The 22342-nt window shown below is 40.5% G+C and overlaps 1 protein-coding gene across 2 annotated transcripts; it reads right to left on the bottom strand.

Moving 5' to 3' along the window:
* Positions 1-414: 414 nt before the first annotated feature.
* LOC135444029 (cytochrome b-245 heavy chain) lies at positions 415-21981 on the bottom strand. Of its 2 annotated transcripts, XM_064705143.1 has the most exons (13): positions 21900-21981; positions 19386-19481; positions 17881-17991; positions 14447-14531; positions 13363-13508; positions 12399-12589; positions 8707-8836; positions 7718-7810; positions 6099-6352; positions 5668-5830; positions 4704-4850; positions 3402-3526; positions 415-2696 (listed from the first exon to the last, which is right to left on the bottom strand). In XM_064705143.1, exons 1-13 carry the CDS (start codon positions 21942-21944, stop codon positions 2570-2572), a joined length of 1713 nt encoding a protein of 570 aa, XP_064561213.1. In that variant the 5' UTR covers positions 21945-21981; the 3' UTR covers positions 415-2569. The 2 variants fall into 2 exon arrangements, with proteins under 2 accessions (XP_064561213.1, XP_064561297.1); XM_064705227.1 differs by lacking the exons at positions 8707-8836; positions 12399-12589 and having other exon boundaries at positions 2436-2696.
* Positions 21982-22342: the final 361 nt, after the last annotated feature.

The following is a 22342-nucleotide window of genomic DNA, read 5'->3' on the forward strand; positions in this document are numbered from 1 at the left end:
GTTCAATTATTTTAATAATCCAACAACTGGCTTTTCTTGCCCTCAGCAGCACATTGGTCATTTGAGTAGGTAAATTTTTAGCCCCAAAGCAGAGATCAGACTTCAGAACACTTCGTAATACACAGAAGGAGGAATTCTTCAGCCAGAGGCCCAGCCAATAGCAATGGTCAGATTGCAAGCAGTGGCATTTGGCCACAAAAAATGGGTGTCCTTGAAGATTACCGTAGCCCACTGCCTTAGGGCTCAAACTAGTTTGTTTCTTATATTTGTATTTCACTGCTATCTATTTTACTCTTGAATCCTAGATTTAAGAAAATATTCATGTTCAGACCATAACAGATTGTGCATGGCTTGCTATTTTAGCAGGATCAATAGAACTAACTTTTGAAAAAAACTGAGAAACTCTTGCTTATTCTTTTATATGTTTTAGGAAGACAATGATTTATTAATAAACACAGAATTACTGTTTCTGAGTTCAAGTTGACAAGCCCTGGTGCAAGTGTGCAGCTGGTCAGGTCACAGCAACTGACTGAATAAGGAAAGATCCCTGATGCTTTAAGAACAAACATGGCAATGTATAGAAAATTAATGGTGAATTAAAATACACCCTTCCAAGACTGTTCTTATGATAAATATGCTGCCTCCATGTGACCCCTTGCAATTCCTCTTTGCCCACTTTATATGATTATAAATGCCTGATCACATTTCCATTAAAAGCTAGGGTAAATATTTCAGTGCTCTTTGCACAGGGTGAGACCCTTATTATATTTTAGTAGCAATATTTACTCCACAGAAGAAGTTTCTTTGGCTATACTTATGTTCTGTTATGATTCAATAGATGTATTTCAGACAGAAATATGTGGATTTGAATATGGTTCTTCTGAGGGGAAGACCTGGAAAATTCCCCACCAAGAGTTGATCTTTGTCAGCATTTGTTGTTAACTGATATTAACAAATAGGAGCTGGTAGGCTGCCTTTCTGAAGTAGCATTCAGAGCCTGAATAACATTTTAAAATGCTGTAAAGAGAGAACACATATCCTGTCTGGCAAGCTGAGGTGTAAAATATGCTACATGCAACCAGATGGCTGCACAAAGCTGTCTGAAATTGCAGAAGGAGACCACAGCTTTCTTCTGTGGCTGCAAGAACCTGCCAGGAAGGTCTTGTGCTGTGCAGGAGCTACTGCAGGGCTTGGCTGTGGAGCTTAAGGATCACAAAGCAGAGAACTGGGATGAATGGAAGACACGGTATACTAAACTGTGGCTTTTTCAAAGGTTTTTGCACTTGCTTTTAAATATTTTTTTCCCTATGCTGCTGGCTTTAATACATTTTTTCCCCTCTCTTGCCAGTATTAAAGTTTTGGTTCCCTTTTTTGGTTTGTTTTTAAGAACCTGCCACCTGTAATGTGCACACAGAGGCACTGGGCTCTGTATGAGTCTTGTGCACATCAGAAACTTTACCCACAGCTATTCCATAAATAAATGAAGTGAGCATTGCTTTCTCAAAGCCTGTTTCACCTCAAAGAGGAACAGCTGAGCAATGGGGCCAAAGGCACTGTTTGCACCTAACAGTGCTTCAGAAATCACCCATTAAACCACTCAGCAACAGCTTTTTCCAGCCTTGAACAGCAGAAATGGCAGTCCTGGAAACACAAAACCTCCTCTTGTATGGCTCCCTGCACCGTGAGCCTGAAGATGTGAGAGTGAGGGTGTCCAAAGCAGGAAGCAGTGACTCACACACCATGTGTGGGACTTGAGTCTGTCCCTGCCACCCCTCTGCAGCTGGGCTGGTTCTCAGAAGCCCAGGCGGTTCCTTTTCAGTTCTTCACTCTCCTGAGGACAAGCAGCTCCTTTTCAGCTGCATGAGTTCTCTCATGGAGAGGATGTTCAAGGCTTTTGTTGGAAGCCTGGAAGGTGTTGGTGTACAAAGGAGTTTTCCTCTTGTAAGGAACTAACTTTGCCAGCCACCCTTTTGCAACTCCCCTAGTTCCAGGCGGGAATGAGGATATTGAGGAACTAACGAACTGCTTATTTCAGATGACTACCTATGGGGAGGCAGAGAAAATATTGTACAAGGAAAGGAAAACATCCCAGGCTGAGGCCATAAGTGAACTTTGAATTTAACTCCTAATTGCCTCCATTAGTTGAAACAGTTATTCAGGAAAAGCTGCCTGCTAATAGCAAGCATCATGCTGGAATGCTTTATTGTTTAATAGCACCAAGCTTTATGGGTCTGAATTGGCTCCCAAAAGCAAATGACAGCCTCCACTCTTCAGCAGTGTGGCAAATAATAGGAGGATAAAGGCAGTTAATTGAGGGGAAATCCCCTCACACAGACTAAGAAAACAGATTTCTACTAAATAGCCAGCACACAGAGGGCAATGAAAACTTCCCTAAGGTAAGACTTGACTCTTTTATTCTACCACAGAGCCAAAATCCTTCCCAAGAAGCAAAGGGGCCTGTGTTAGTGTAGCTGAAATTCAGAAGCTGGGCTGTCCTTCCCAGACTCCAAACAGAAAAACAGATTCAGTCCTTAGACTTTGCTTCTAATGACTCCCACTTGCTTCAGAGTTAGAAATTTTCTTTGTTGAAAATGAAGTGCACTCCTCGTGGATCAGCTTCTGAGTTGCTGATGCTCTGCTTGTTGAGTGTGTCAGCCAGGCCCTCAGGGCCACAGAGGAAAACACCTATTCTGGAGCTGTTGAGAAAATGAAAATATGGTCAGAAATTGGTAAGGAGCAGCTGGATATTCCCCATGTAAATCATTTTTATGTTCTAGAGATGCAAGGTTTTTTCCCAATTACAGGAACTGAAGTAGAACTGGATATCTATCCCCTAAACCTTATAACCCCTTCAAACTTATTGCTGCTTCTAAAACAAAAGCTGAGCTAAATCTCAGCTCAGCCTTAGTCAGTCAAGACAGGTTTACTGACCTCACTGAATCAAAGAAATAGAGATTCAAAGAGCTTATGGCACAAATTCTTGAGAGGGGCTATTCTGGTTTTTTCCTGCAAATTTTGGGTGGTTAGCTAAAGGTCATCCATATTCAGGTTTGGTTTCTAGAGGTAGAAAGTGGTTTTGGAGGTGAACCTGATATTCCTATTTACTTCAGCTAGAAGGATAGGGATAGTTTTTTCCTAAATCTTCTGCTAGTAATTAGACAATCCAAGAAGTATCTTGTGGAAAAGGAATGATTTTTTAAAAAATTGTAGGTCAAAATAATTTGTTCAAGATCATGGATCATATCCATGGCTGAAAATAGAATAGAAAATAGCTGGAGATAGGTACGGTAAAAAAATGCTCCTGAAACTTTATCAGCCAAAGGAACAAGATTGTGCTGAATGATGTGTATGGCCATTAAACAGAGGAAGTCCACAGACATTATAAATTTGCAAAGGTTTACCCAGGATGCTTCCCCGCAATCGTTTTGAACTCATTTTCCCAGTTAGGTCTTCCATACAAGGTTTTCTGTTTCAGTCCTGTAATCACATCTTTCTCTTCTTCATGATGCACTGCAAAGTGAGTGGCCTGTGGGAAATGAAAGACAAGATCAGATAAATACAGCAGCATTGTGTTCTGGTTAAAAAAAATAAAAATGTCAATACTGACTGAATTATTTCCCTAATGAGATTATGGAATTTATGGTGTTTTGCAAGGAAAGCTAAGACTGATAAAATCCTGACTATCAGCATCTACCCCTTCCTTCTCCCCAGACTGGGTGACCTCAAGAGTTAAAGCTGTGGAACCTGAACACAGCAATTAATTGTAGGGTTTTTTCAATTCACAGGTTTAGTCTAAGAACTCTACCAGAGGACTGCAAATTAAAAAAATCTTTTCCCTTCAAATGCAATAGCATGACTCCCTTGACCATAATGGAATCCTGCCAGTTTGTTCTCTGGAAGGTTTGATCTAAATGAGGAGGCCTTGCCTGTGTAACTTCCAGCTAGACCAGATAAATTGTGTAAAGCAAGGAAGAGAAGATGTGGTTAAAGGCATAAGCTCAGGCCTTACAGAGTTCTGTAACCCTTTTATATGAAACAAAAAAAGTTCCAGGTAACTTTATCTCCAGGGAAAAAAATGTGGGACTTTTCTTCTTTCCTTTTTTTTTTTTTTAATGTTCCATATGTGATAACTGCTTTGCTTCTCCCCTCCCTGTCTATCTAGCTGAGCTACAGCACTTTGGGCACTTGGTGAATTTTGCAATGGTGAGATAAATGCAATGTAAAACATCACTAAAAGTAACAGTGAGAGCCTTTCCTGACTCAATCCCACATTCTCAGGTGTCTGCTCCTTTGCATCCCCACAGCAATCTACTAGTACAGGACCAGAGAACTCATGAGTCCTGAAACAAATATGCTGCTATGGTTCAAGCATTTGTGCATTGGCTTCCCTGGTTCCTAAAGCTCTTGATTACATGCTTGAGGCAGCATCATCTGCTTTGGAGACTCATACATAGTCAGCTGAGGTCCCTCCTGTGAACAAGGCCTGCTTCCCACAGAGCCAGAGGAAAGCAGAAAGGAAATCAGTGCACATGAACAATTGATCCCAGGTAACTTCTGATAGGTAACACCTGTCTGCACACAGACAAAACCTCTGGGAGCCAGGTGGATGCCCAGGATAAAAGACCATTTGAATAGTTATGAGAACAAATTTTCTAAAATCAACCTCAGTTTTATGGCAGTGATATCTCCCACTGTGTGTTTACCTGAGTTTCATCCCAGCCTGTAAGGTAGATGTTATAGCTCAGAAACTCTGCATTATTCCTCTCCTGCATTTGAGCCTCCAGAGATTGCAAGAGGTCAGCAAACCATTCAAAAGCATGAGTGTCCCTGCAAAGCCAGTAAAAATAAATCTGGAAGAGACAAGAATGAGCTGTCAGGGGACATAGGCACTTATGTTTTCCAGGTTTATGTCTGCTGACAGAGTGAGGATTATAGAGTTCTGGTAAAAAACGTCCTGAGCACGTCAGTAGATGGGTAGGATGGTATTGAAGCTATTCAGGAATTTTGATGCTGAGAGGATTTATAAAGCTGAATGACTGACTGCAAGAACAAGGAAATATCTTCTTGTTTCTCTTCTACACTTTCAGTTCTCAATGTTTCCCCACTTATCTCCTTGTAAAACGGTTTGTTAGGATATAAATAAATGATTTAGAGGTGAACTCTCTGTCTGCTGGCAGGCAAGATAAAGTAGGTAAAAAAACCAGTTCTGTTCTCTGAATATGGCCATAACTGCAAAGTGTGACCCCACACCTCTGCACAGGGAGTTTCCAGGGGCAGGAGGGGACAGGAGGATGCTTCCATTGTTCTTCTACTTATGAAACGCCTTTCTCTTTGTGCTGGGGGAAGGAATGCAATATTTCCCCAGGCTGCATTAGCGCCTTGAACTTTATGTTTCTCAAGGAACACCATTTCCACTGCAACTGGAATTCCCCAGGGCCACAGTCAGGATTAGCATGTGTGATTTGGCTTGTAGGCTATTTCTCCTTTCATTATATTTTTGCTTTAGAGCCTCCTGTTTTCTTCCTGCTAACCTTGAGAGTCAACTGAACTCCTCCTTCTTTTAGGACTTATGCATGCCTGGAGCCAGATCACCTTTGCTGTGCCTGCTTTGATTTGGGCCCTTGGCCCTTGAACAGTTTCAGGGGTCTGTGAAAGAGGACACAATACCTTCTTGAGCTTAAGGTTGGTGGCATCATGGCAGTATTTGTACCAGACAGACTTGAGGACAGATGCAAAGGGGGTGACCCCTATTCCAGCTCCAACCAGCATCACAGTTTCATAGCTGAACACGTCCTCACTCGCTGTTCCAAAGGGGCCATCCACAGCTATCCTGGAATTGAAAGTATCCTTATTAAATCAGCAGTGAATATTTATTAACACCATTTATAATGACAGTTAAAATGTATTTGTCTGCTACAGTGCAAATTTGGACTGAATACTAGTCAGCAAAAGAAGAGGTGGAGTTGATAGAAAAAACTGTAAAGAGGCACCTAAAACCTACATCTGTTTCACCATTCAATGTTGGTGTCACCAGTGCCATCAAATTTCTTGAGCAATATTTAAACTGCCATTGGTGTTTTTTGACTCTTTGTACATACTTGGGCATCTTCCATGCCTCCTGGAATTCTTGTTTATCACAGCCACAGGCGTTGAACAAGCCCTCAGTCCAGTCTCCCACGATTCGGACGTGAATGCTGAAGTAATCCTCTTCTGGGGCAGAAGTCAGTGTAAATGGATGCCATTCCAGTTTAGACACTGCTGGGCATTTGACAAAAATGTATTGTCCAACCTCCATCTTGAAGCCTTTTTTCATCATCTGGAGCTCAATTGTCTTGAAGGGATGAATGACCACCTACAGTGAGAAGGGCATCGGGAAAAATAAGGAAAAGAAAATGTCTGTCCTCACTGATGTATTTACATCCACCATCACTAACATCATTTCTGCTATAAGAGCAAGGAAAGCAGGTGAAACTTTCTTCCCAGCAGAACTGAGAGTGAGCAACAGCACATGACAGGCAGATGAAAGCCTGCAGAGGATGCTGATGTTTTGGTTGAAGTATTTTCTCACACCACACTTGCAGTCACTCCAAAGGACAGGCCAGGCTGGCCCATCTTGTAACACATCACCAGATCTGTGTAAGCACATTGTTAATTCCAGATAGACCTTACCCACTGGCACAGAGCACAGAGTTAATGGGCCTGACTGTAAATATAGGGGCAAAATCACAGGGCTATCCCACAGATATTGGATAGGCAGTGCCACTGGAAATGGATGTTTTCTTGTTTTAGTCTGGTGGGACCTTGGCTATTCTTTAGAAACAATCTTCTTGAAGTAAAACCAGTAATTCTGTCACTCTAATTTTTAATCCTAAAGTTGCCTGCCAAAATTATTTTCATTTTTCAAGAGAGATTTGCAAGAGGGAGAATCAAGTCTCTCTGTCTGTTAACTTATGTATTAACTGTGGTGTTTAGGATGGTGAAGGAAATTTTCTGCCAACAGGGCACAAAATAGATGCTGTAGAAATATAGTGTAGAAGTGGCTCACAGGATATTTTGGTAAAATTATCAAAAGCACACATTTAGGAGCCTTCCAACGTGTCAGCATTATTATAGAGCACAGTAGAAATGCCTAATGTCATCCCTCAAACCCTGCTATGATTTGAACAGGGTGTGTCCTTGGGATACAGCACAGTGCCATGTGAGGAAATTACACTGGGAAAGGCCAGGATAGTTTTCATAACTTTGAGCTTAGTTCTGTGCTAATTCAGCTGTCAGAATTTCAGGATCAGTGTTAATATCTCTGCAGCACACCATGGGAATGGAAGCTCAACATTAGATTCGGATACATAAAATAAACATGCTCTGAACTCGTTTTCAGGGGTCATTTGTTCTGTGTCTTAAATTGGTCTCAAGTCTATGGAATTTCTGTACTTGGAATTTTTTCACCCAATACAAAGAAAATTCATTTATTTCCTAAGATTTAATCCTGTGTCTTAGCTAACTTCCTCCTCTTGCTCACTTTTAGAGGCCACATTTGTATGTTAGATGTTGGCATCATCACAGCAGTCAGAGCATTCCTTCCGCTGATAACCTGGGTATGGAGGAGCCTCTGCCTTTGCTGCACCATTTGGAGAAGAAGGTGATGCTCTGCCTGGTGTTAAGTGCAGCATCAGCTGCACTTAACTTACCTTTGTGATAACAGGTCGTTATCACTTACCTTTGTGATAACAACCTTCTGCTGTGACCTCCAAAACCGCACCAGCCGCTCACACAGGTACAGGAACATGGGACCCACCACCCACTTCCATGTCTGTAAGCAAAGAAAACAGGTTAGAAGATGAAGATCACAGAGTCATAGAAAGGTTTGGGTTGGAAGAGATCTTAGAGATCATCTAGTTCCAACCCCCTGCTGTGAACAGGGGCACCTTCCACTAGATGAGATCAACTTAGATCAAATCCAATCCTGGAAATTCCATAAGCAGAGGTGAAGTTCATGTAATCAGTATTGTTTATTAACCAGATTAGGGAATCCTTAAGATATATGACAGTTTCAAAATTCTGTTCAGAGGGGGAATTTCTTTATCTGTTGACTGCTGCAGCTGGCTTTTTAGTTTCTACTAGAGTTACAGCAAGGTATTTTCCTGCAAGTAATTTTGTCTCTGTCTAAAAAAGAATGTAACAAAGTGAAATGTGGTGTTCAGGTGTGATTGACTCAGGTCTGTATAACTGCAGGAAAAGATGTGGTTTCTGTTAACAGATCACTCTGAAATGTGAAAGAAAAAACAGCCTGGTTAGTCAATAAAAGCTGAAGTTTCAAATTCACATTTTCAGGGGTGTTATTTTCTTGCTAATGATCATTAGTCCATTAGTAATGTTAAACTATTTATTATGAGCATTATAGCACTTTCTAGATATCCCCAGGAGCCATTACTTTGCAGTTTGCTTTTTGGATAAAAAGTTCTCAGATACCAATTTGCTCTTTTGCTTTGTCTGTCAGCTGTGCTTATTTTACAGCACACTGGAAATGTGTAGTCTGGAGTCCATTTCTGCTTACAACCCACTGTGCCCAGACCTCTTGCTTCGTGCAAAGAAAGCTGCCACTGAAGAGTGCTGAAGGTTATATAGCTGGTTTTCTATGCAATTTAGAAAAAATAGAAAACTGTAAACAATTTTAATTGGATTTGCAGACAAGCCAGCTGTTCTTACCATAGGAGGATTCCCTGAAAACTGGGGGATTGGGCAAGCCTCACTCTTGCCCCAGAGAGTGAAGTTCTTGCTGCAAATCTCTGGGTTGTGCTCAGCCAGGCTTTCAGCTGTCTGTCCCCGTACAATACGACTGGGAAAAAAAATAAAGGTCATGAAGGCAATGAAATTAAAATGAAAGTATCTGTTCCTTATTGTTACTCTATTTATGTACATCACCCTATTTATATGGAGTTGTCAATTTCTGCACTGCTACAGCTTTGATGCAGATTTACTGCTCTAATCTACCCACAAAGTTACTATTAAAGAAATAAAAATGGGGAGGGAAGTCTGTGGGATAAAATCCTAACTTCAAGGTTAGGTGAGGAACTGAGAGTTATGCCCATTACCACTTCCAGGATGTGGTCACAATTAGAAGGCTTGGTTCTTTTCTGAGTTATCCTACTTTTTTCTTCAATTAAAAAAAAAAAAAAAAAACAAAAAACTGACCAAAAGAACAAACAAACAAAACAAACAAAACCCAAAATCTGGAATGGTCAATTTGCTACTGACCACTACAGAGATTATTTCTGCTGTTTATTTTAGAAATTTGGAGATCTCTTTACAAAATATTCTTCCTTTGGCTCTTCCTCTCCCTCTAATGCTGTGGAGCAGCTGCTCAGGTGCCATGAATGAATACAGATGCTTTTGACACAAGCAGCTATTGCAACTATAGCACCTTGCATCAGCCGATTATCTGGCCTGAATTTTCTTGGTTGTTTTTTTGTTTATTCATTTGTTGAAGTTTGTTTTAGTATAAAGAATCCTGACTGATCCAGTACAGTTGTATTTCCAGTAGCAGAACTGGTGAAGAGAGGTAATTTCAGTTTCAAGGGGCAAAAGTATATTTTTTCACTGTTTCCCACCTCTGTCTGGAGTTCTGCCAACCTCAAGATCTTAGTAGAAAAATTCAGATTAAGATCTGCTGAATTTTCGCTAGAAACAGTCTGCTTCTGATCAGGCTGGTCAGTTTTATGCCAATGTGATTCTTTGATATCTTCTCCCCATGACTTCTCTTTCTGCTTTCCTAGCTCAATGTCTGTGAGCTAGACAACATTTCTGATATTTCAAAAATCCCCATGGTATATAAGCCATATTCATGCCTAGCTTTGTGTGACAGATTTCTCAGAGAATTGTTACAAAACCTCTGTGCAGGGTTGAGAGACAAGATATTGCTCATAAATATTACTAATGAACCTCTTCTTCATTAAATGTTTGATTAATATCCTGTCTGAAAAATAAAGGGAAGCAGTGGCAGTGTCCCAGCAGCATCACGAGTTGCAATTTGCAGGGACATCAGCAGTTGCACTTCACTTCCCCACTAATGATAGGGGGTTCAGCTGAGCCACCTCTGGGATCAGTTATGGGAACAGGAGGAGCTCATTTCCTCCCCTGCCCACCCCATTGCTTAAGAGAAAGGGGGTTTGAGGGTTTTTGCCCTGCTCTATGCTCTATTAAAGGTTTGACAATGTCAGTACCATGTAGAAGAGGAAAAAAAAGTTTATTTCCCCTTATCAGTCAGTGTAGATGCTCTTTCTAGTGCTGTAATTAAGCTTTCAGCAGTATGGACTTATAGCTATTTCTTTTTTGGCTGAAGGTTTTCTTTAAACTCCAAAAGAGTGAACTGCACCTCTGTGCCCTCTCCTCTTCACATTTACTGTGTTGGGAAATTTGGGACATTTGTCTGTGACACAGAGCTCATGCACAAACAAACAACAGTGCTTCAAAAGTGCTGTAACAGCTTGTAACAGACAAGAACTATTGTAGAGTCAGAGAATTAAATCACACAATGGTTGGGTTGGAAGGGACCTCAAAGATCATCCAGTTCCAACCCCCCTGCCATGGGCAGCAACAACTTTCACTGGACCAGGTTGCTCAGAGCCCCATCCAGCCTGGCCTTGAACAGTTCCAGGGATGGGGCAGGCACAGCTTTTCTGGACTATCTATGTCAGTGCCTCAACAACCTCACAGTAAAGAATTTCTTCCTAATATCTAATCCAAACCTACTCTCAGTTTGAAGCCATTTCCCTTGTCTGTCACTCTATGCTCCTGTAAAGTCTCTCTCCATCCTTCTTGAATCTGCCCCTTTGATGCTATCAGTAACCTTTGACTCAGCTTTCTGTGTATACAAAGAAATGTGTTTGTCGAGATTAATGAGAATATGTGTGACAGCCTTCTGGCCCCTGAGATAAAATGGCATTTATGTCTCTTCCTAACATATTGCTTTGAGACTGTCAGTTCATACTCATTCCATGACATCCATCTTTGCACACGTGAGATGCCTTCCATGAGTGTAACAAGCCCATCTCATATTTGTCAGTGTATTTGCTCATTATTACCTTGAAGGCCAAATAAGTGAGGTCACTGAATTCACAGCTGGAAAGCATCCTTTCCTCTACAGATGAGAACATTCCTATTTATATCTGCTTCCAAAGGACAGCTGAACTTCACTGACAACACTGCTGCCCAAACTCTTACCTTTTCATTCCAGTACAGTTAAGATGGTGGGAGTACAGGGAACACTGAAGTAAACAAAAATTCAACTTTTATGCTCAAAAATATATGCTCTCCACTGACCTCTGGAAAGGGAAATGCTTGCTTTCTGATAGCATTGTATAGTAATCACTGGTAAGTTTGGACATTGTGTCAGTAACTATACAATGTTTGCTGCAGAAAACATGAACCTCTTGTTTTTTTCCTTCCACAAGTGTTGCTCAAACTGTTTCCTTGTTATGAAAGTTGGAATGAACAAATATGCTGGGGGTGATTCCCATCTGCCTTCTATTTTTGTTCTTCCTGTTTTACTTTGATTTTTGTCTTCTTAGTGGCACTAATGGACTGTAAGGAAGTGGTTTTGAATAGTCATTTTTGCTGGGCATTTTTAAAGCACACTTTCTATTGCATGTAGGACTTCCTTTAAAATGGGCAATGTAGTGTAATTATTAACTATTTAAATGTAGCTTGGATACTTGAGTCTTTTTTCTTTATTCATCCATTCTTTGGTTTTATAAAATGGATCTAAAGTTCATTTTTCTAAGGGCTAAAATTGTGTTTGTGTAGTGCTAAAACTGTTTCATTAGGCTTTTCAGCCCTTTCAGAAGAAGATATGGAATGAAGCAACAGCAGAAAAAGATGTTTGGCATTTGAAAGGGAGAAAACTTTACAAATACCTACTTCTAAGTTGAAACAGCTAAAATTCTATTCTTAAATGCTGCTGATAATACAAGTTAATCCAAGCCTGAAACATAAATCTATATTACTATAGTTTTCATCATCCAGTAAAATTCTAGACTCTATGTAATTTTTATACTGAGATCTCCTTACATGCATGTGTGTGATTCAATTCCTTTTAGGAGAGGAAGGAAAATTAACAATTAGAAGCAGAAACCTTGGAAAAGAGTTTTGCAGTTGAGGTATCAGAAGAAGTTGAATGATAGTGAGCTTAAGTATGCCAAAGCCAAATGAAACCTTTGTGAGGACAGCTTGTCGCAAGTATCAGTGAGAGCCTCTTGACTCTCAGAGCCTCTACTGGCCCATCACTGCCATCAAAACCAGCTGCTGCTCAGTGACAGAAGCCCCCATACTCATGTGTGAAGGGGGCTTTCAGTAAAGATTCAGTGGTTATCAGACATTTTGTGACAAGTGCAAATACTTACCCAGCACCATGGATGACAAGGCCAATAAAGAAGATGACAAAGAGATGGTGGGTGTACCAAAATACTTCAAAATACGACCTCCGGATGGTTTTGGTGGATGAGGTGATGATGAGGATGAGGGCCAGTGTGATGACAACCCCAGTGATGCCAGCCAAGTATGTGAAAGCCACATAGAGGCCCCCAATGGGATTCTGTGAAACAATTGCACACCTTGGTCTAAGGAAGGGGTTGCACCAAAGCAGAGCCAGTTGAACCATCCCTCACCAAACTCTTTACTTGGTTATAAGTCCTTAAGTCATCTGATGCCAAAATCCCTGTTCATTTTTGTTACACAGCACATTTACCTTTACTAAGGTAATTGGAAGTAGAGAGAATGGTTTTTTCCATGAATTAACACAACAAACATGGTTTCTTACTCTGCCATGGCTCAGCAGGACTGCTTTGGGGAAGGTGAATACATTTGCACAGCTCTGGTGCTCAGAACTGGAGTCCTACATCCATATTTCAGGAGCTAAATGAAAACTCTGCTTTCCTCTAGTATTGCACAGCTGTGGGACTCATAACTCATGCAGAGTTTGGAAGCTCAGTGCTCTTCTGAGAAGTAGGGAAGTACTTTATTTTCTTTTTCCCCACTCACCAGAGCTTAAACTACCCAACTTCAAAACTCTTGCCTTTACTTCTGTGTACCTTTCTGAGTGCCATGTCTAAGTCAGAACACTGCTTTACAGGGTATGCTTTTATATAATGTTTCAAAACTACTTTGAAATCTTCAGGTGAAAAAGATTAAAGTACTACCAGAGCTCAGCAATTATATTACTGGCAAATATAGAAAAATGAATTCTACAAGGTTTTCCTGCAAGATGGCCCAAACCCAGACTATGGACACCAGAAACAGGCACTCTGCCCAAATGCTCTTATATGATCACCCACACAAATGTCATGATGACCCTTTGGAGTCACTTACAGCAAGGGTTTGCCTGTAGAAGTTCACATAGCTTTCCTTTGGTTTGTCCCCAAGGCCAGAAAGCACAGCTGCCAGGGTGCCTTTCTCTTCAACACGGGCTTGCACACTCCACTCCACATTGAATAAGTGTGCAATGGTGTGAATTGCTAGGAGTGACAGGAGAGGAATAATCAGCATTGACCACAGGTACTGGGTGGTTTGAGGTAACATCTGAAACTTTGTCACATTTATCAGCTGCTGCTTAAGGGCTCTGCCGCTCTTGCCATCTTCATCACAATTGCAGATCACTGATGTGTTTTACTGTTAAAATTTTACTACCTGAATTTTGCAGGCTTTGGGCAAGGGAGGGAAAGAAGTAATGGGAAATTTTCCGTATATTTTTGTTCAACAAAGCCTTTCAACAATTCGAGTAGTAGTGCCCTAACAAATAGGATACTGAAACATGGAATGGCTTAAACTATTTTTTAGGATCATCCTCATTCAGGACTTCTGTAAAACAGCCAGGAATTGAATATGGATTTGTTTGGGGTCACATTTGTAAGTGCTGTTTTGTTCTGCAGTTTTGCTATTAATCAGTAATATTCTCACTGAGCTGAATGCATCCAAAAACTTAAACCAGTGACGTGTTCACACAAATTCCACTACGTTTTTGTAGCGTAAAATTGTACAATGCTTTTCAAAAATTGAACCATCTCCTATAAGTAGATACTTATTTATCTTCAAAACAGGTTCAAGCTTTTTATATTCTTTTTAAAAAAGAAGTTCTATTATTTGTTTTAGGTGGCAGATAAGATGTAAGTCTAAACAAGAATCAAATCCAGTGTATCTGGTTCTCAGGACATTGCTAAACACCCTTTATTAAACTATCATAAATAGTGCTGACAGTTCAAAATAAAGGTATTCTTTCTTATCTTTTGCTCTCTGACAGTTGGCACATATCTGGAAACTGATTTAAGCCTTGGCACACACTGACTCCTTTAATGAAATCAGGTCTCTGTCCATATCCTTAAGAACTTTGATGCCACCTGAATTCCATGTAAAATACACAAGAAAGCAGCAAACACAGAAACATTAGAGTACCAACCAGTGTGAAGGGCAATCATCCAGGCCACCATTTTGTGAAAGGTGAGGTTTCTGTCCAGCTGTCGCCTGATCCGGGTCGAGCAGCACTTTGGATAGAAAGAAAAAGGTATTTGAAGAATATTTTTGTTGTCTGTGCACACTTTTTAAAGGCAGAGACAAAACCAGAAGCCCTGAGCACATTGATGGCATTGCTAGAAAAAATTTAGAATTGAAGAATATACACAAAAATATTCTTTCAGAAAACAGGAATTCCAGATTATGTTTTAACACGTCCCCCTGAAACAAAGTATTTGATAAGGAGAAAAAATTTAACATCCAGTGTGACAATGGAATACATCTTATCTGTTTTAAATTGTACATTATAAACAAAATGAGGGATCACAGTCTGCTGTGGCTGAGTGACTGCTTTGGTAGCACCAGGATCCTACTGTTGTTCACAATCTAGAAACAAGCTGCAAAGTTTGGGTGTAACTGTCTCAGGGAGCTCCCATCCCAATTCATATCACCTATGGCAGGCATTCCTTCCCCAGAACACTGGATTTACTTCTCAGGCATTCACTTACAACTTGATTTTGGAGTCACCCAAAGAAACCCTAGCAAAAATCTCTGCAGATACAAACCAAAGAAATTAATTCTCAAGAAAAACAGAATGACATTTTTATTACTAATGATGATGGGCTCCTAACAGACCCCACATGAACTCTGCTGCAGTCCCTGGGAGTTTCCCTAAGGCCTTAAATCTCTGTAAAGCTGCCATTTGCTGTCTCCACACAGTAGAAGGCATGACTGTCATGTGCTGTATGTTTGCATTGTGTTTGCTGACCGGATAAGGGAACAAAACACTGTACAAACTACCACAAGCATTTCCTCACAAGAGGCAAACACTCTGGCGCTGCCACAATCACTTCAGACTACAATAACAACCAGGAGAAATTTGGCCTTTTTGTATCACCTGTATTGAGAAACAATAAAAGATATTGTAGAATAAAATGTAGAATGGTGAGCCAGTGCTTGACTCCCTTGCAAACACCACTTGATCTAAGGAGAGAAAGCCAAGCAATGGCAGAGGGCTCCAGCTGCCTTCAGTCATGTGGCCATTAACAGCAGTGAATACAGCAATGATGGACATGCAAAACACATCACAGCTATCTTTTCAATTAAAAAGTTATAAAGTTATCACAAATAACTTTGTAACGTGATTTCTGGGTGGCAGGATGGAGAAGGCAAGACTTTTCTGTACACTCCCTTTGAACGCTGTGTTTGAGCAATTCAATTTTACCTCTTCTTGACCCCAATGACAATGCTGTTGGGAAGGTCACTTCTCTGCCAATAAGTTATTTGACATTTAAATGATTTTTCTTATAGACCCTCACAGTTGTTACCTGCAGAGCATAGCTAATCAGAGACAGCAGCACAACAAGCTGTCCACCTGTGTTGAGGCCACCACAGCACTGTCACTGCTGGTGGCTCACTGTGTGTTTTTGCTGAAGATCTAAAATTACATCCTTCCTGAGGTGTAGCTTTACTGCAAAAAAGCAACTGGAGCTAAACAAACACCAGCTGTCTGAATCCAGTTCTGTACCCCTGCCTGCCCTCCTTGCTCACCCTCAGAGCCCTTTGCTTTCTCATTCCCAGCCATCAGCAGGGGAGTGTGCTGCCAGCAGGAATGGAACTGTGTCTCCCAGCCTGGGACTCACTTTTGTCTGGGCGTAGCCTGAGTGACTCTGCCACAATGCCCAAGGCAGAAGGACTGACTCTGTAGTTTGAATACAAAGTTTCCCAAGACCTTGGTTAGAAGACCTAGGTTATGCATGCTAGGAGAAGAGCAATTCAGGACAAGTAGCACAGAGTCCCAGCTGGAATACAATTCTCAACACCCAGAATCAGTTTTTTGCCTTCCAGTAGTCTTCATGTGTGCACCTAGCTCTTTCACTGCTTTGAGCTCAGAAGATCTCTGCCCAGCTTTCTCTCACCTGTGCAATCTCAAAAATGCCTTTTATGATCATGAGCTTGTCATTATTTTCCAGTTGAATTCATCCACAGCAGCATTAATTCTTTCTAAATTTATGTTCATTATTGACTGCTGCTGCCAGAGGAGTCAGCTCTGGATTTTGGCTGATACTTACTGATCTGCCTGGGGAATAACAACTTCAACCCTACAGCTTTATTTACTATCCTTCTCCTTTTCCATGAATGGAGGGCATGTCTGGCTGCTTTGTAGCATCTCAGGATCTGAAGGAGTACAGGAAAAGACTGAAAGCCTGACATGTATTTCCAATTTTATATTGCTAATTGTTATTCCTTAGAAAGGCTAGAGCACTGGCCTTGCTCATAAATGTAATTAAAGAGTTTAAAGTGGTAGGCACATCTCATTTATTCAGCCACCCTCATTGTGAGGATGTATGTTGTACTAGATGGAAGTACAGCCTATTTTGTTCCTGGTTATTTTCTTATTGCTTCATATCACACTTTCTTTTCTTATGAAGGACTGTTGAAACACTGCATCTATTTTATCACTTCCTCTTCTGCTCTGCCTTTCCAGCCCCTGCAGGCTGTCTCATTTGCATTAAGAAATTTAGACTGGGTTTAGAGATGAAAAACAACTTCTGGGAACTGGTTTTGTTGATCCTGTGTATGTTAAAAGTGTCTAAAAAGAAAGGAAGAATCATTATACATTTGGAAGGACAATTCATGAACTTGAGGAGCATATTGCTTTTTCACTGGACCATGGCCTGCATTGTCTGCATTATTTCTGCTGTAATAGCCAGAAATCAAGATTTTGGCAGTGTGATAGAATCAGTACTATCACAGGAACCTCTCCAGCTGTCACTTAGGATAAGTTGTCCTTTCCTTAGAGTCAGCTCCTCAGTGCTGTATATAACAGTTGTATTTGGGAGCTCAAAAAAATCAAAGGGTGTGTGAAGTATTTCATCTGAGATGGAAATGCAATTCACACAAGATAGAACATGATTTATGAGCCAGCTGAAAAAAAGCCCCATTCTGGAAGTCTGTAAAAGACTACATTTACCTTAAGGACTGAGCATGCAAAGACAGACAGGGGCTAATATTTCTCTCTCTAAGTGAGTGTAGCATCAGTGACAAACAGTGGATGTGTGTGAGCACCAACAGCTTCTGCCATCAAAAAGGGGACTTTGCATCCAGGGCAGGACCATGCCCAGGAGGTAGCTGAAAAGGGAGGACTCAAAGGAGACTAATTCAGCTAAACTCTCAACAGAGCTCTAGATACCCCATGGGCATTAGAGTTCAGTCTTGCTCATAGCCAAACTCCAGGCTTATCTGCTTCTCATAAAAGGACATCCTCAAAATATGGTATATTTGGGGAACTTGAACACAGTTTCTTGGTATACTTGCAAGTCTGTTTAGATATGAAAGATAATATCTTTCACAAATTTTGAAATTCTTTCTTCATCTTACCGCACTTGATCCTCTGAGGAAGGAGAGCAGGTTTCGACATACTGGCAGCAGAATCAGCATGCAGTTGAAATTCAGGCAGGCTGCAGGGGCCCTTGCAAGAGCCAGAGCACGCTGGAATTAGAGAGATGCTGTTATTAGCTGCATTATCTAAGACATTATCCAGGGCACAGATTTCATTTATGTGTTATATCATAGTTGGTAAAGAATGTGAGATTTAGAGTTCACATTTACACCGTGAATATTCAAAGGAATCATGCTCTGGTCAAGGCAGAAAGACATGAGCAGGCAGAATACGTCCTGCAGACAGACAGACACCTCCTGTTTTCAGTTTTGGATTAACATGGTTGTATAAAAATCTCCCTGCCAAGTTTGGCATTCAGAAGTCAAACACAGGGACAAATCTAAGCCATTTGTAGAGTTTTGTGTCCCAAGGCTGTAAAGAGTCTGTCGTTTCAGTTCGTGGGGGTTATGGACAGCTTATAAGAGAAGTGGTTTAAGTTCTCTATCAGTAAAAGAGTCCAGGGAAATGTGTTGCCTCAGCTTTTAGGAATCTGTTTCCTTAATATTGGTCTTTATACCCTTAAATATTTAATATTTTTGAATTGTTTGAAATGAAGTAAAAATGACCATATTAATAAAAATGCAGTGAAGGGAAGAAAAATAATGTTTGCTCTCCTTGCATGGATTGAGACCCTTTTAGGTTTTAGAGCAGAGCTGTTTGGGTTTACACTGAGCTGTACTTATCCAAGCACAAGTCTCTGTGATTTCAAAGGCAACTGTATTATGATTGCAGAGGACAGAATTTGACCCACAGAGCAGAAGCTGTATGCAGAATGGGATTTCAGGCTTTGTAAAATTAAACCACGGCTTTGCAAACCTTCAGCAAAATGCTGTGCTCTGTAATCTGAAGCTTAGGCTGATTTTTATGCCTCTGGTCAGGGTTTTAAAATATGTGAACAAATTAATTTTCCTTGGCAATTGGTCATGACCTTTGGTAGCTTTGGAAGCAAGTTTGTAGTAGGACACTCAATGCTGGATTAACCAGCTGGATTACATGGAATAGCCCAGGATCCAGGATCACTTCACTACCTGGCTACCACTCCCATTCTTGATGAATATATGGATGATGATTGCTTTTCAGAGCTAATATCTTTATAAACTATTCATGCTCTGAAAAATAATTGCAAGGAGAAATGACTGCACAGCAGTTCAACAGCAATATTTTATTAATCTTTTGCTTAATAAAATAGCCACAATTAATGCTTAATTTAATTACCAGGAGCATAAAAGTTAACTGAAAACATCTTTAGAATGGCATCTCTCTATTTTGTGTACCAGCTTTCTGTTCAGAAGCATGAACATCTGCCTACATTCAGTTATCTGCTTGCATGTGACTTTTACATGAGCCTGCTGCTCCAGCCACCAGATCCAGTATTGATCAGCTAAAACCATTGAAAACTGCTGTGTGCTGTGTCTGTGCCAGAACAGCAATGTCTTGTACTTACGCCAAGGAGCACTCTGGTGTAGAAGAACTTTGGTGGGACATCATACACAAGATAATACCACCAAAAGAGGAAGACATTTAAGCCCAGCCACACAAGCTGAAAGAGAATTAAACAGGAAGCTTACAGTTTGTTGTTAGAAGTAATCTGTCTGAATTTACACAGTTCAGATAACGGTCAGTTACCTCCCTGTGCTCCTGTTTGCACAGAGAGATGTACTGCAGGGTATAAAGTTTTCTGCAAGGGTGATAGAAATCTTTCTGGTGTAAACAGGCTCTGATTTGTGAACACAGGGTACAGGAGTGGCAATAGACAAAAACAGAGCAATGTGCAGCTGCAGTGTTTTCATAGGTCAAGGAGTTTAGGGTTGGTTGTATCAGGACTGGCATATTATAATTGTTTAATTCTGAGTCCAGTTAAATCTCTAAATACCATTGAAGGTTAGGGACTGTTTAAAATGGCAGTTCCCCTCCACAGCCACATTAACCTATGTGAGAGGAAGACTTGGGAAGTGTGACAGAGGGCTTGAGATCTAAATTTAGATGGGCTGAATTACACATCCGGCTGAATTCAAGAAGAGGGTCTGAAAACAGCCAGCAGGGAATATTCAACACAGGTCCTTGGTAGCATGTACACTACCCCAAACCAGGCTTTGTAGAGGTACTGCAGAATTTTCTCACACACATCATGAGGTGCATGTTATTAACTCTTAGGCAGCTACAAGTCCATCTGGCAAAAAAGGTCAAAATGAATTTGGATATTTGCCCTCCTGGAGCTGGTTGGCTTATTTCACATCCCATATTGAAACACATCTGTAACACTGCACTCAGTCTAGGTAGTTTTACTAAGTGGTGCATGAAAACAGAGAGAAAGTCTGAGAACGGGGAGAAAGCCCAGAAAAGGTGACATTACAGCTCCTCACCCCTCCTAATCCATATATTTTGCTAGGTCTTTGGCTCAAATAACACTCTAAAAAAACCTGGGTTAATTTCAGATCTTGGAAATGTAAATAAATACTGGGAAATGAAGGGATTTCCATCAGGGTAAGGCAGTATATAGGAAATCCCCAAGTCCTCGTTAAAACATCAAGATCATCTCAGGATTAAGTGCTTAGGACACTTATTAAAAGAGACAGTGGCACACTGTGGCAGCATGTTTCTGTTTTGAAACAGAAACAAGGTACATCAGCAGGAATTGTGTCTGTCCTGTTTCTGTCAAGCACTGGACAGCCCTGTGCCTGCTCAGTGTGCAGTAAAGATGGAGAGGTTAAAGCAGAACACTTGGGTGGGGTTTCCAGTGCTCTGTCCTTTTAGCTGGTTTCTTTATGTCTGTTAGTTTCCTTCCCTATTACCCTCATCTTGTTATAGCTTTGAGGTTCAAAATCCGAATTCCTTATTTGAGCAAAATAAAGGCCTCTTACTTAATTCTTTTAATATTTCAGTTCTGGTGGGGAAAAAAAAAAGGGCAAAAAGAAAGCCAGAATTTACCTCTTGGCAGTTTCAACTTCCTCAAGTCACTGAAGGTGACAGAACACATAGTTACTCCCTTTCAAAGCACTGAAGTACCACAGCTATGGGATTGTGTTCCTAAATTACAAGGTCATGCACGAGTACTGATTGCTCATAGCAGCAGAAATACTTCTTGGAATAAAGATGCTCACATTTCAGTCACCAAAAAGATACAAATTCTATGCTTTCTTTTTCTTCCTCTCAGTATTTACATCTACTAATAAAAGGTAGCCACAATACCTGAACTGCTCTTTTGGTTCAGGTATTTGAACAGAAAAAATTTTGGTTTTGTATATGTTTTTAATACATATATGTATATGTACATAACATATGTATAGAGGTATACCTTTAGCCCTTGTATCACAATGTGAAATAAAAAGCCCCTACTAGAATGCAAACTTAGTTTTCTTCAAGGAGGACTGCCCTGCTTACTCTTTAGCATTTGTGAAAGCAACTGGGATTTTCTATATTTTTAAATCTTGCTCAGAATTAATTTAACCTACTTTCACAGCCACTCTATGCAAACTGTAAACAAATTCAATTCAAATAGTAGTTGTCTTAATAAAGGATTCATGAATCTGCTCTAAATCTCCACTCTCTTTTCCCTTGAATCTGACATTAATAAATATTTTATACCATCAAGACACTGTGCTTTCACTTAGACACATTTCTGTTCATAAAATTGCAAGAAAGGGTGATTGTTTTAATTGCTTTCTCTGTTGAAGTGCACATAGTTAAGTGAGTAATAAAGTTGAGTTTTTTGCTCAGCTAAAGTATTTCTAACAAAGCAAAGTTAATACACGATCATTTCTCAGTTAACAATGAAGCCTACAGCAACTGAAATACCAGAGAGCTCCTTAAAAATTATTCCCTCGAAGCATTTCCCTGCATTTGCTGCCCCAGTTTCTGCATACTCAGGTGCATCTTTCCCTGGCACCGTGAGAACTGCTCAGCACAGCTTTCTGCAGAACATTTCACTGGACACAAATCCAACAGAAATTGTACTTACAACGACGAAGATGGACAGTCCTTCATTCTCCACCCAGTTCCCCATGGCTGCCTGAGATGTGTGAGCACAGCAGCCCTGCTCTCTCTGGGGCAGCCTCTACGTCTCCTCTCATGAGGAAGTGAGAGCAAAAGGTTGCAGCACTCTATTTCCTTTCTCATTCATTTGGGAAATTAGTTAACCATTTAATCATGACCCCAGTTCTGTTTTGAATATGTTTCTATCATCTCTACATATAACCTTTCATAACTCAAATACATATAAACTGTTGAAATAGACTTTTTCATTGTGATACAAAGATAGAATAAATTATACAAAGATAGAATAAATTATACAACTGGTCAGGTTTTCTGGGAAAAAATATATTACCACTTTATATAGCTTTTAATGCTGAAGTGTAGCACAGAAAGCACAGAAGAGTTACCCCTGCCCAGACCTGTCTCTTT

Source organism: Zonotrichia leucophrys, chromosome 1 (genome assembly GCF_028769735.1).
Source record: "Zonotrichia leucophrys gambelii isolate GWCS_2022_RI chromosome 1, RI_Zleu_2.0, whole genome shotgun sequence".
NCBI classification, from domain to species: Eukaryota; Metazoa; Chordata; class Aves; order Passeriformes; family Passerellidae; genus Zonotrichia; species Zonotrichia leucophrys.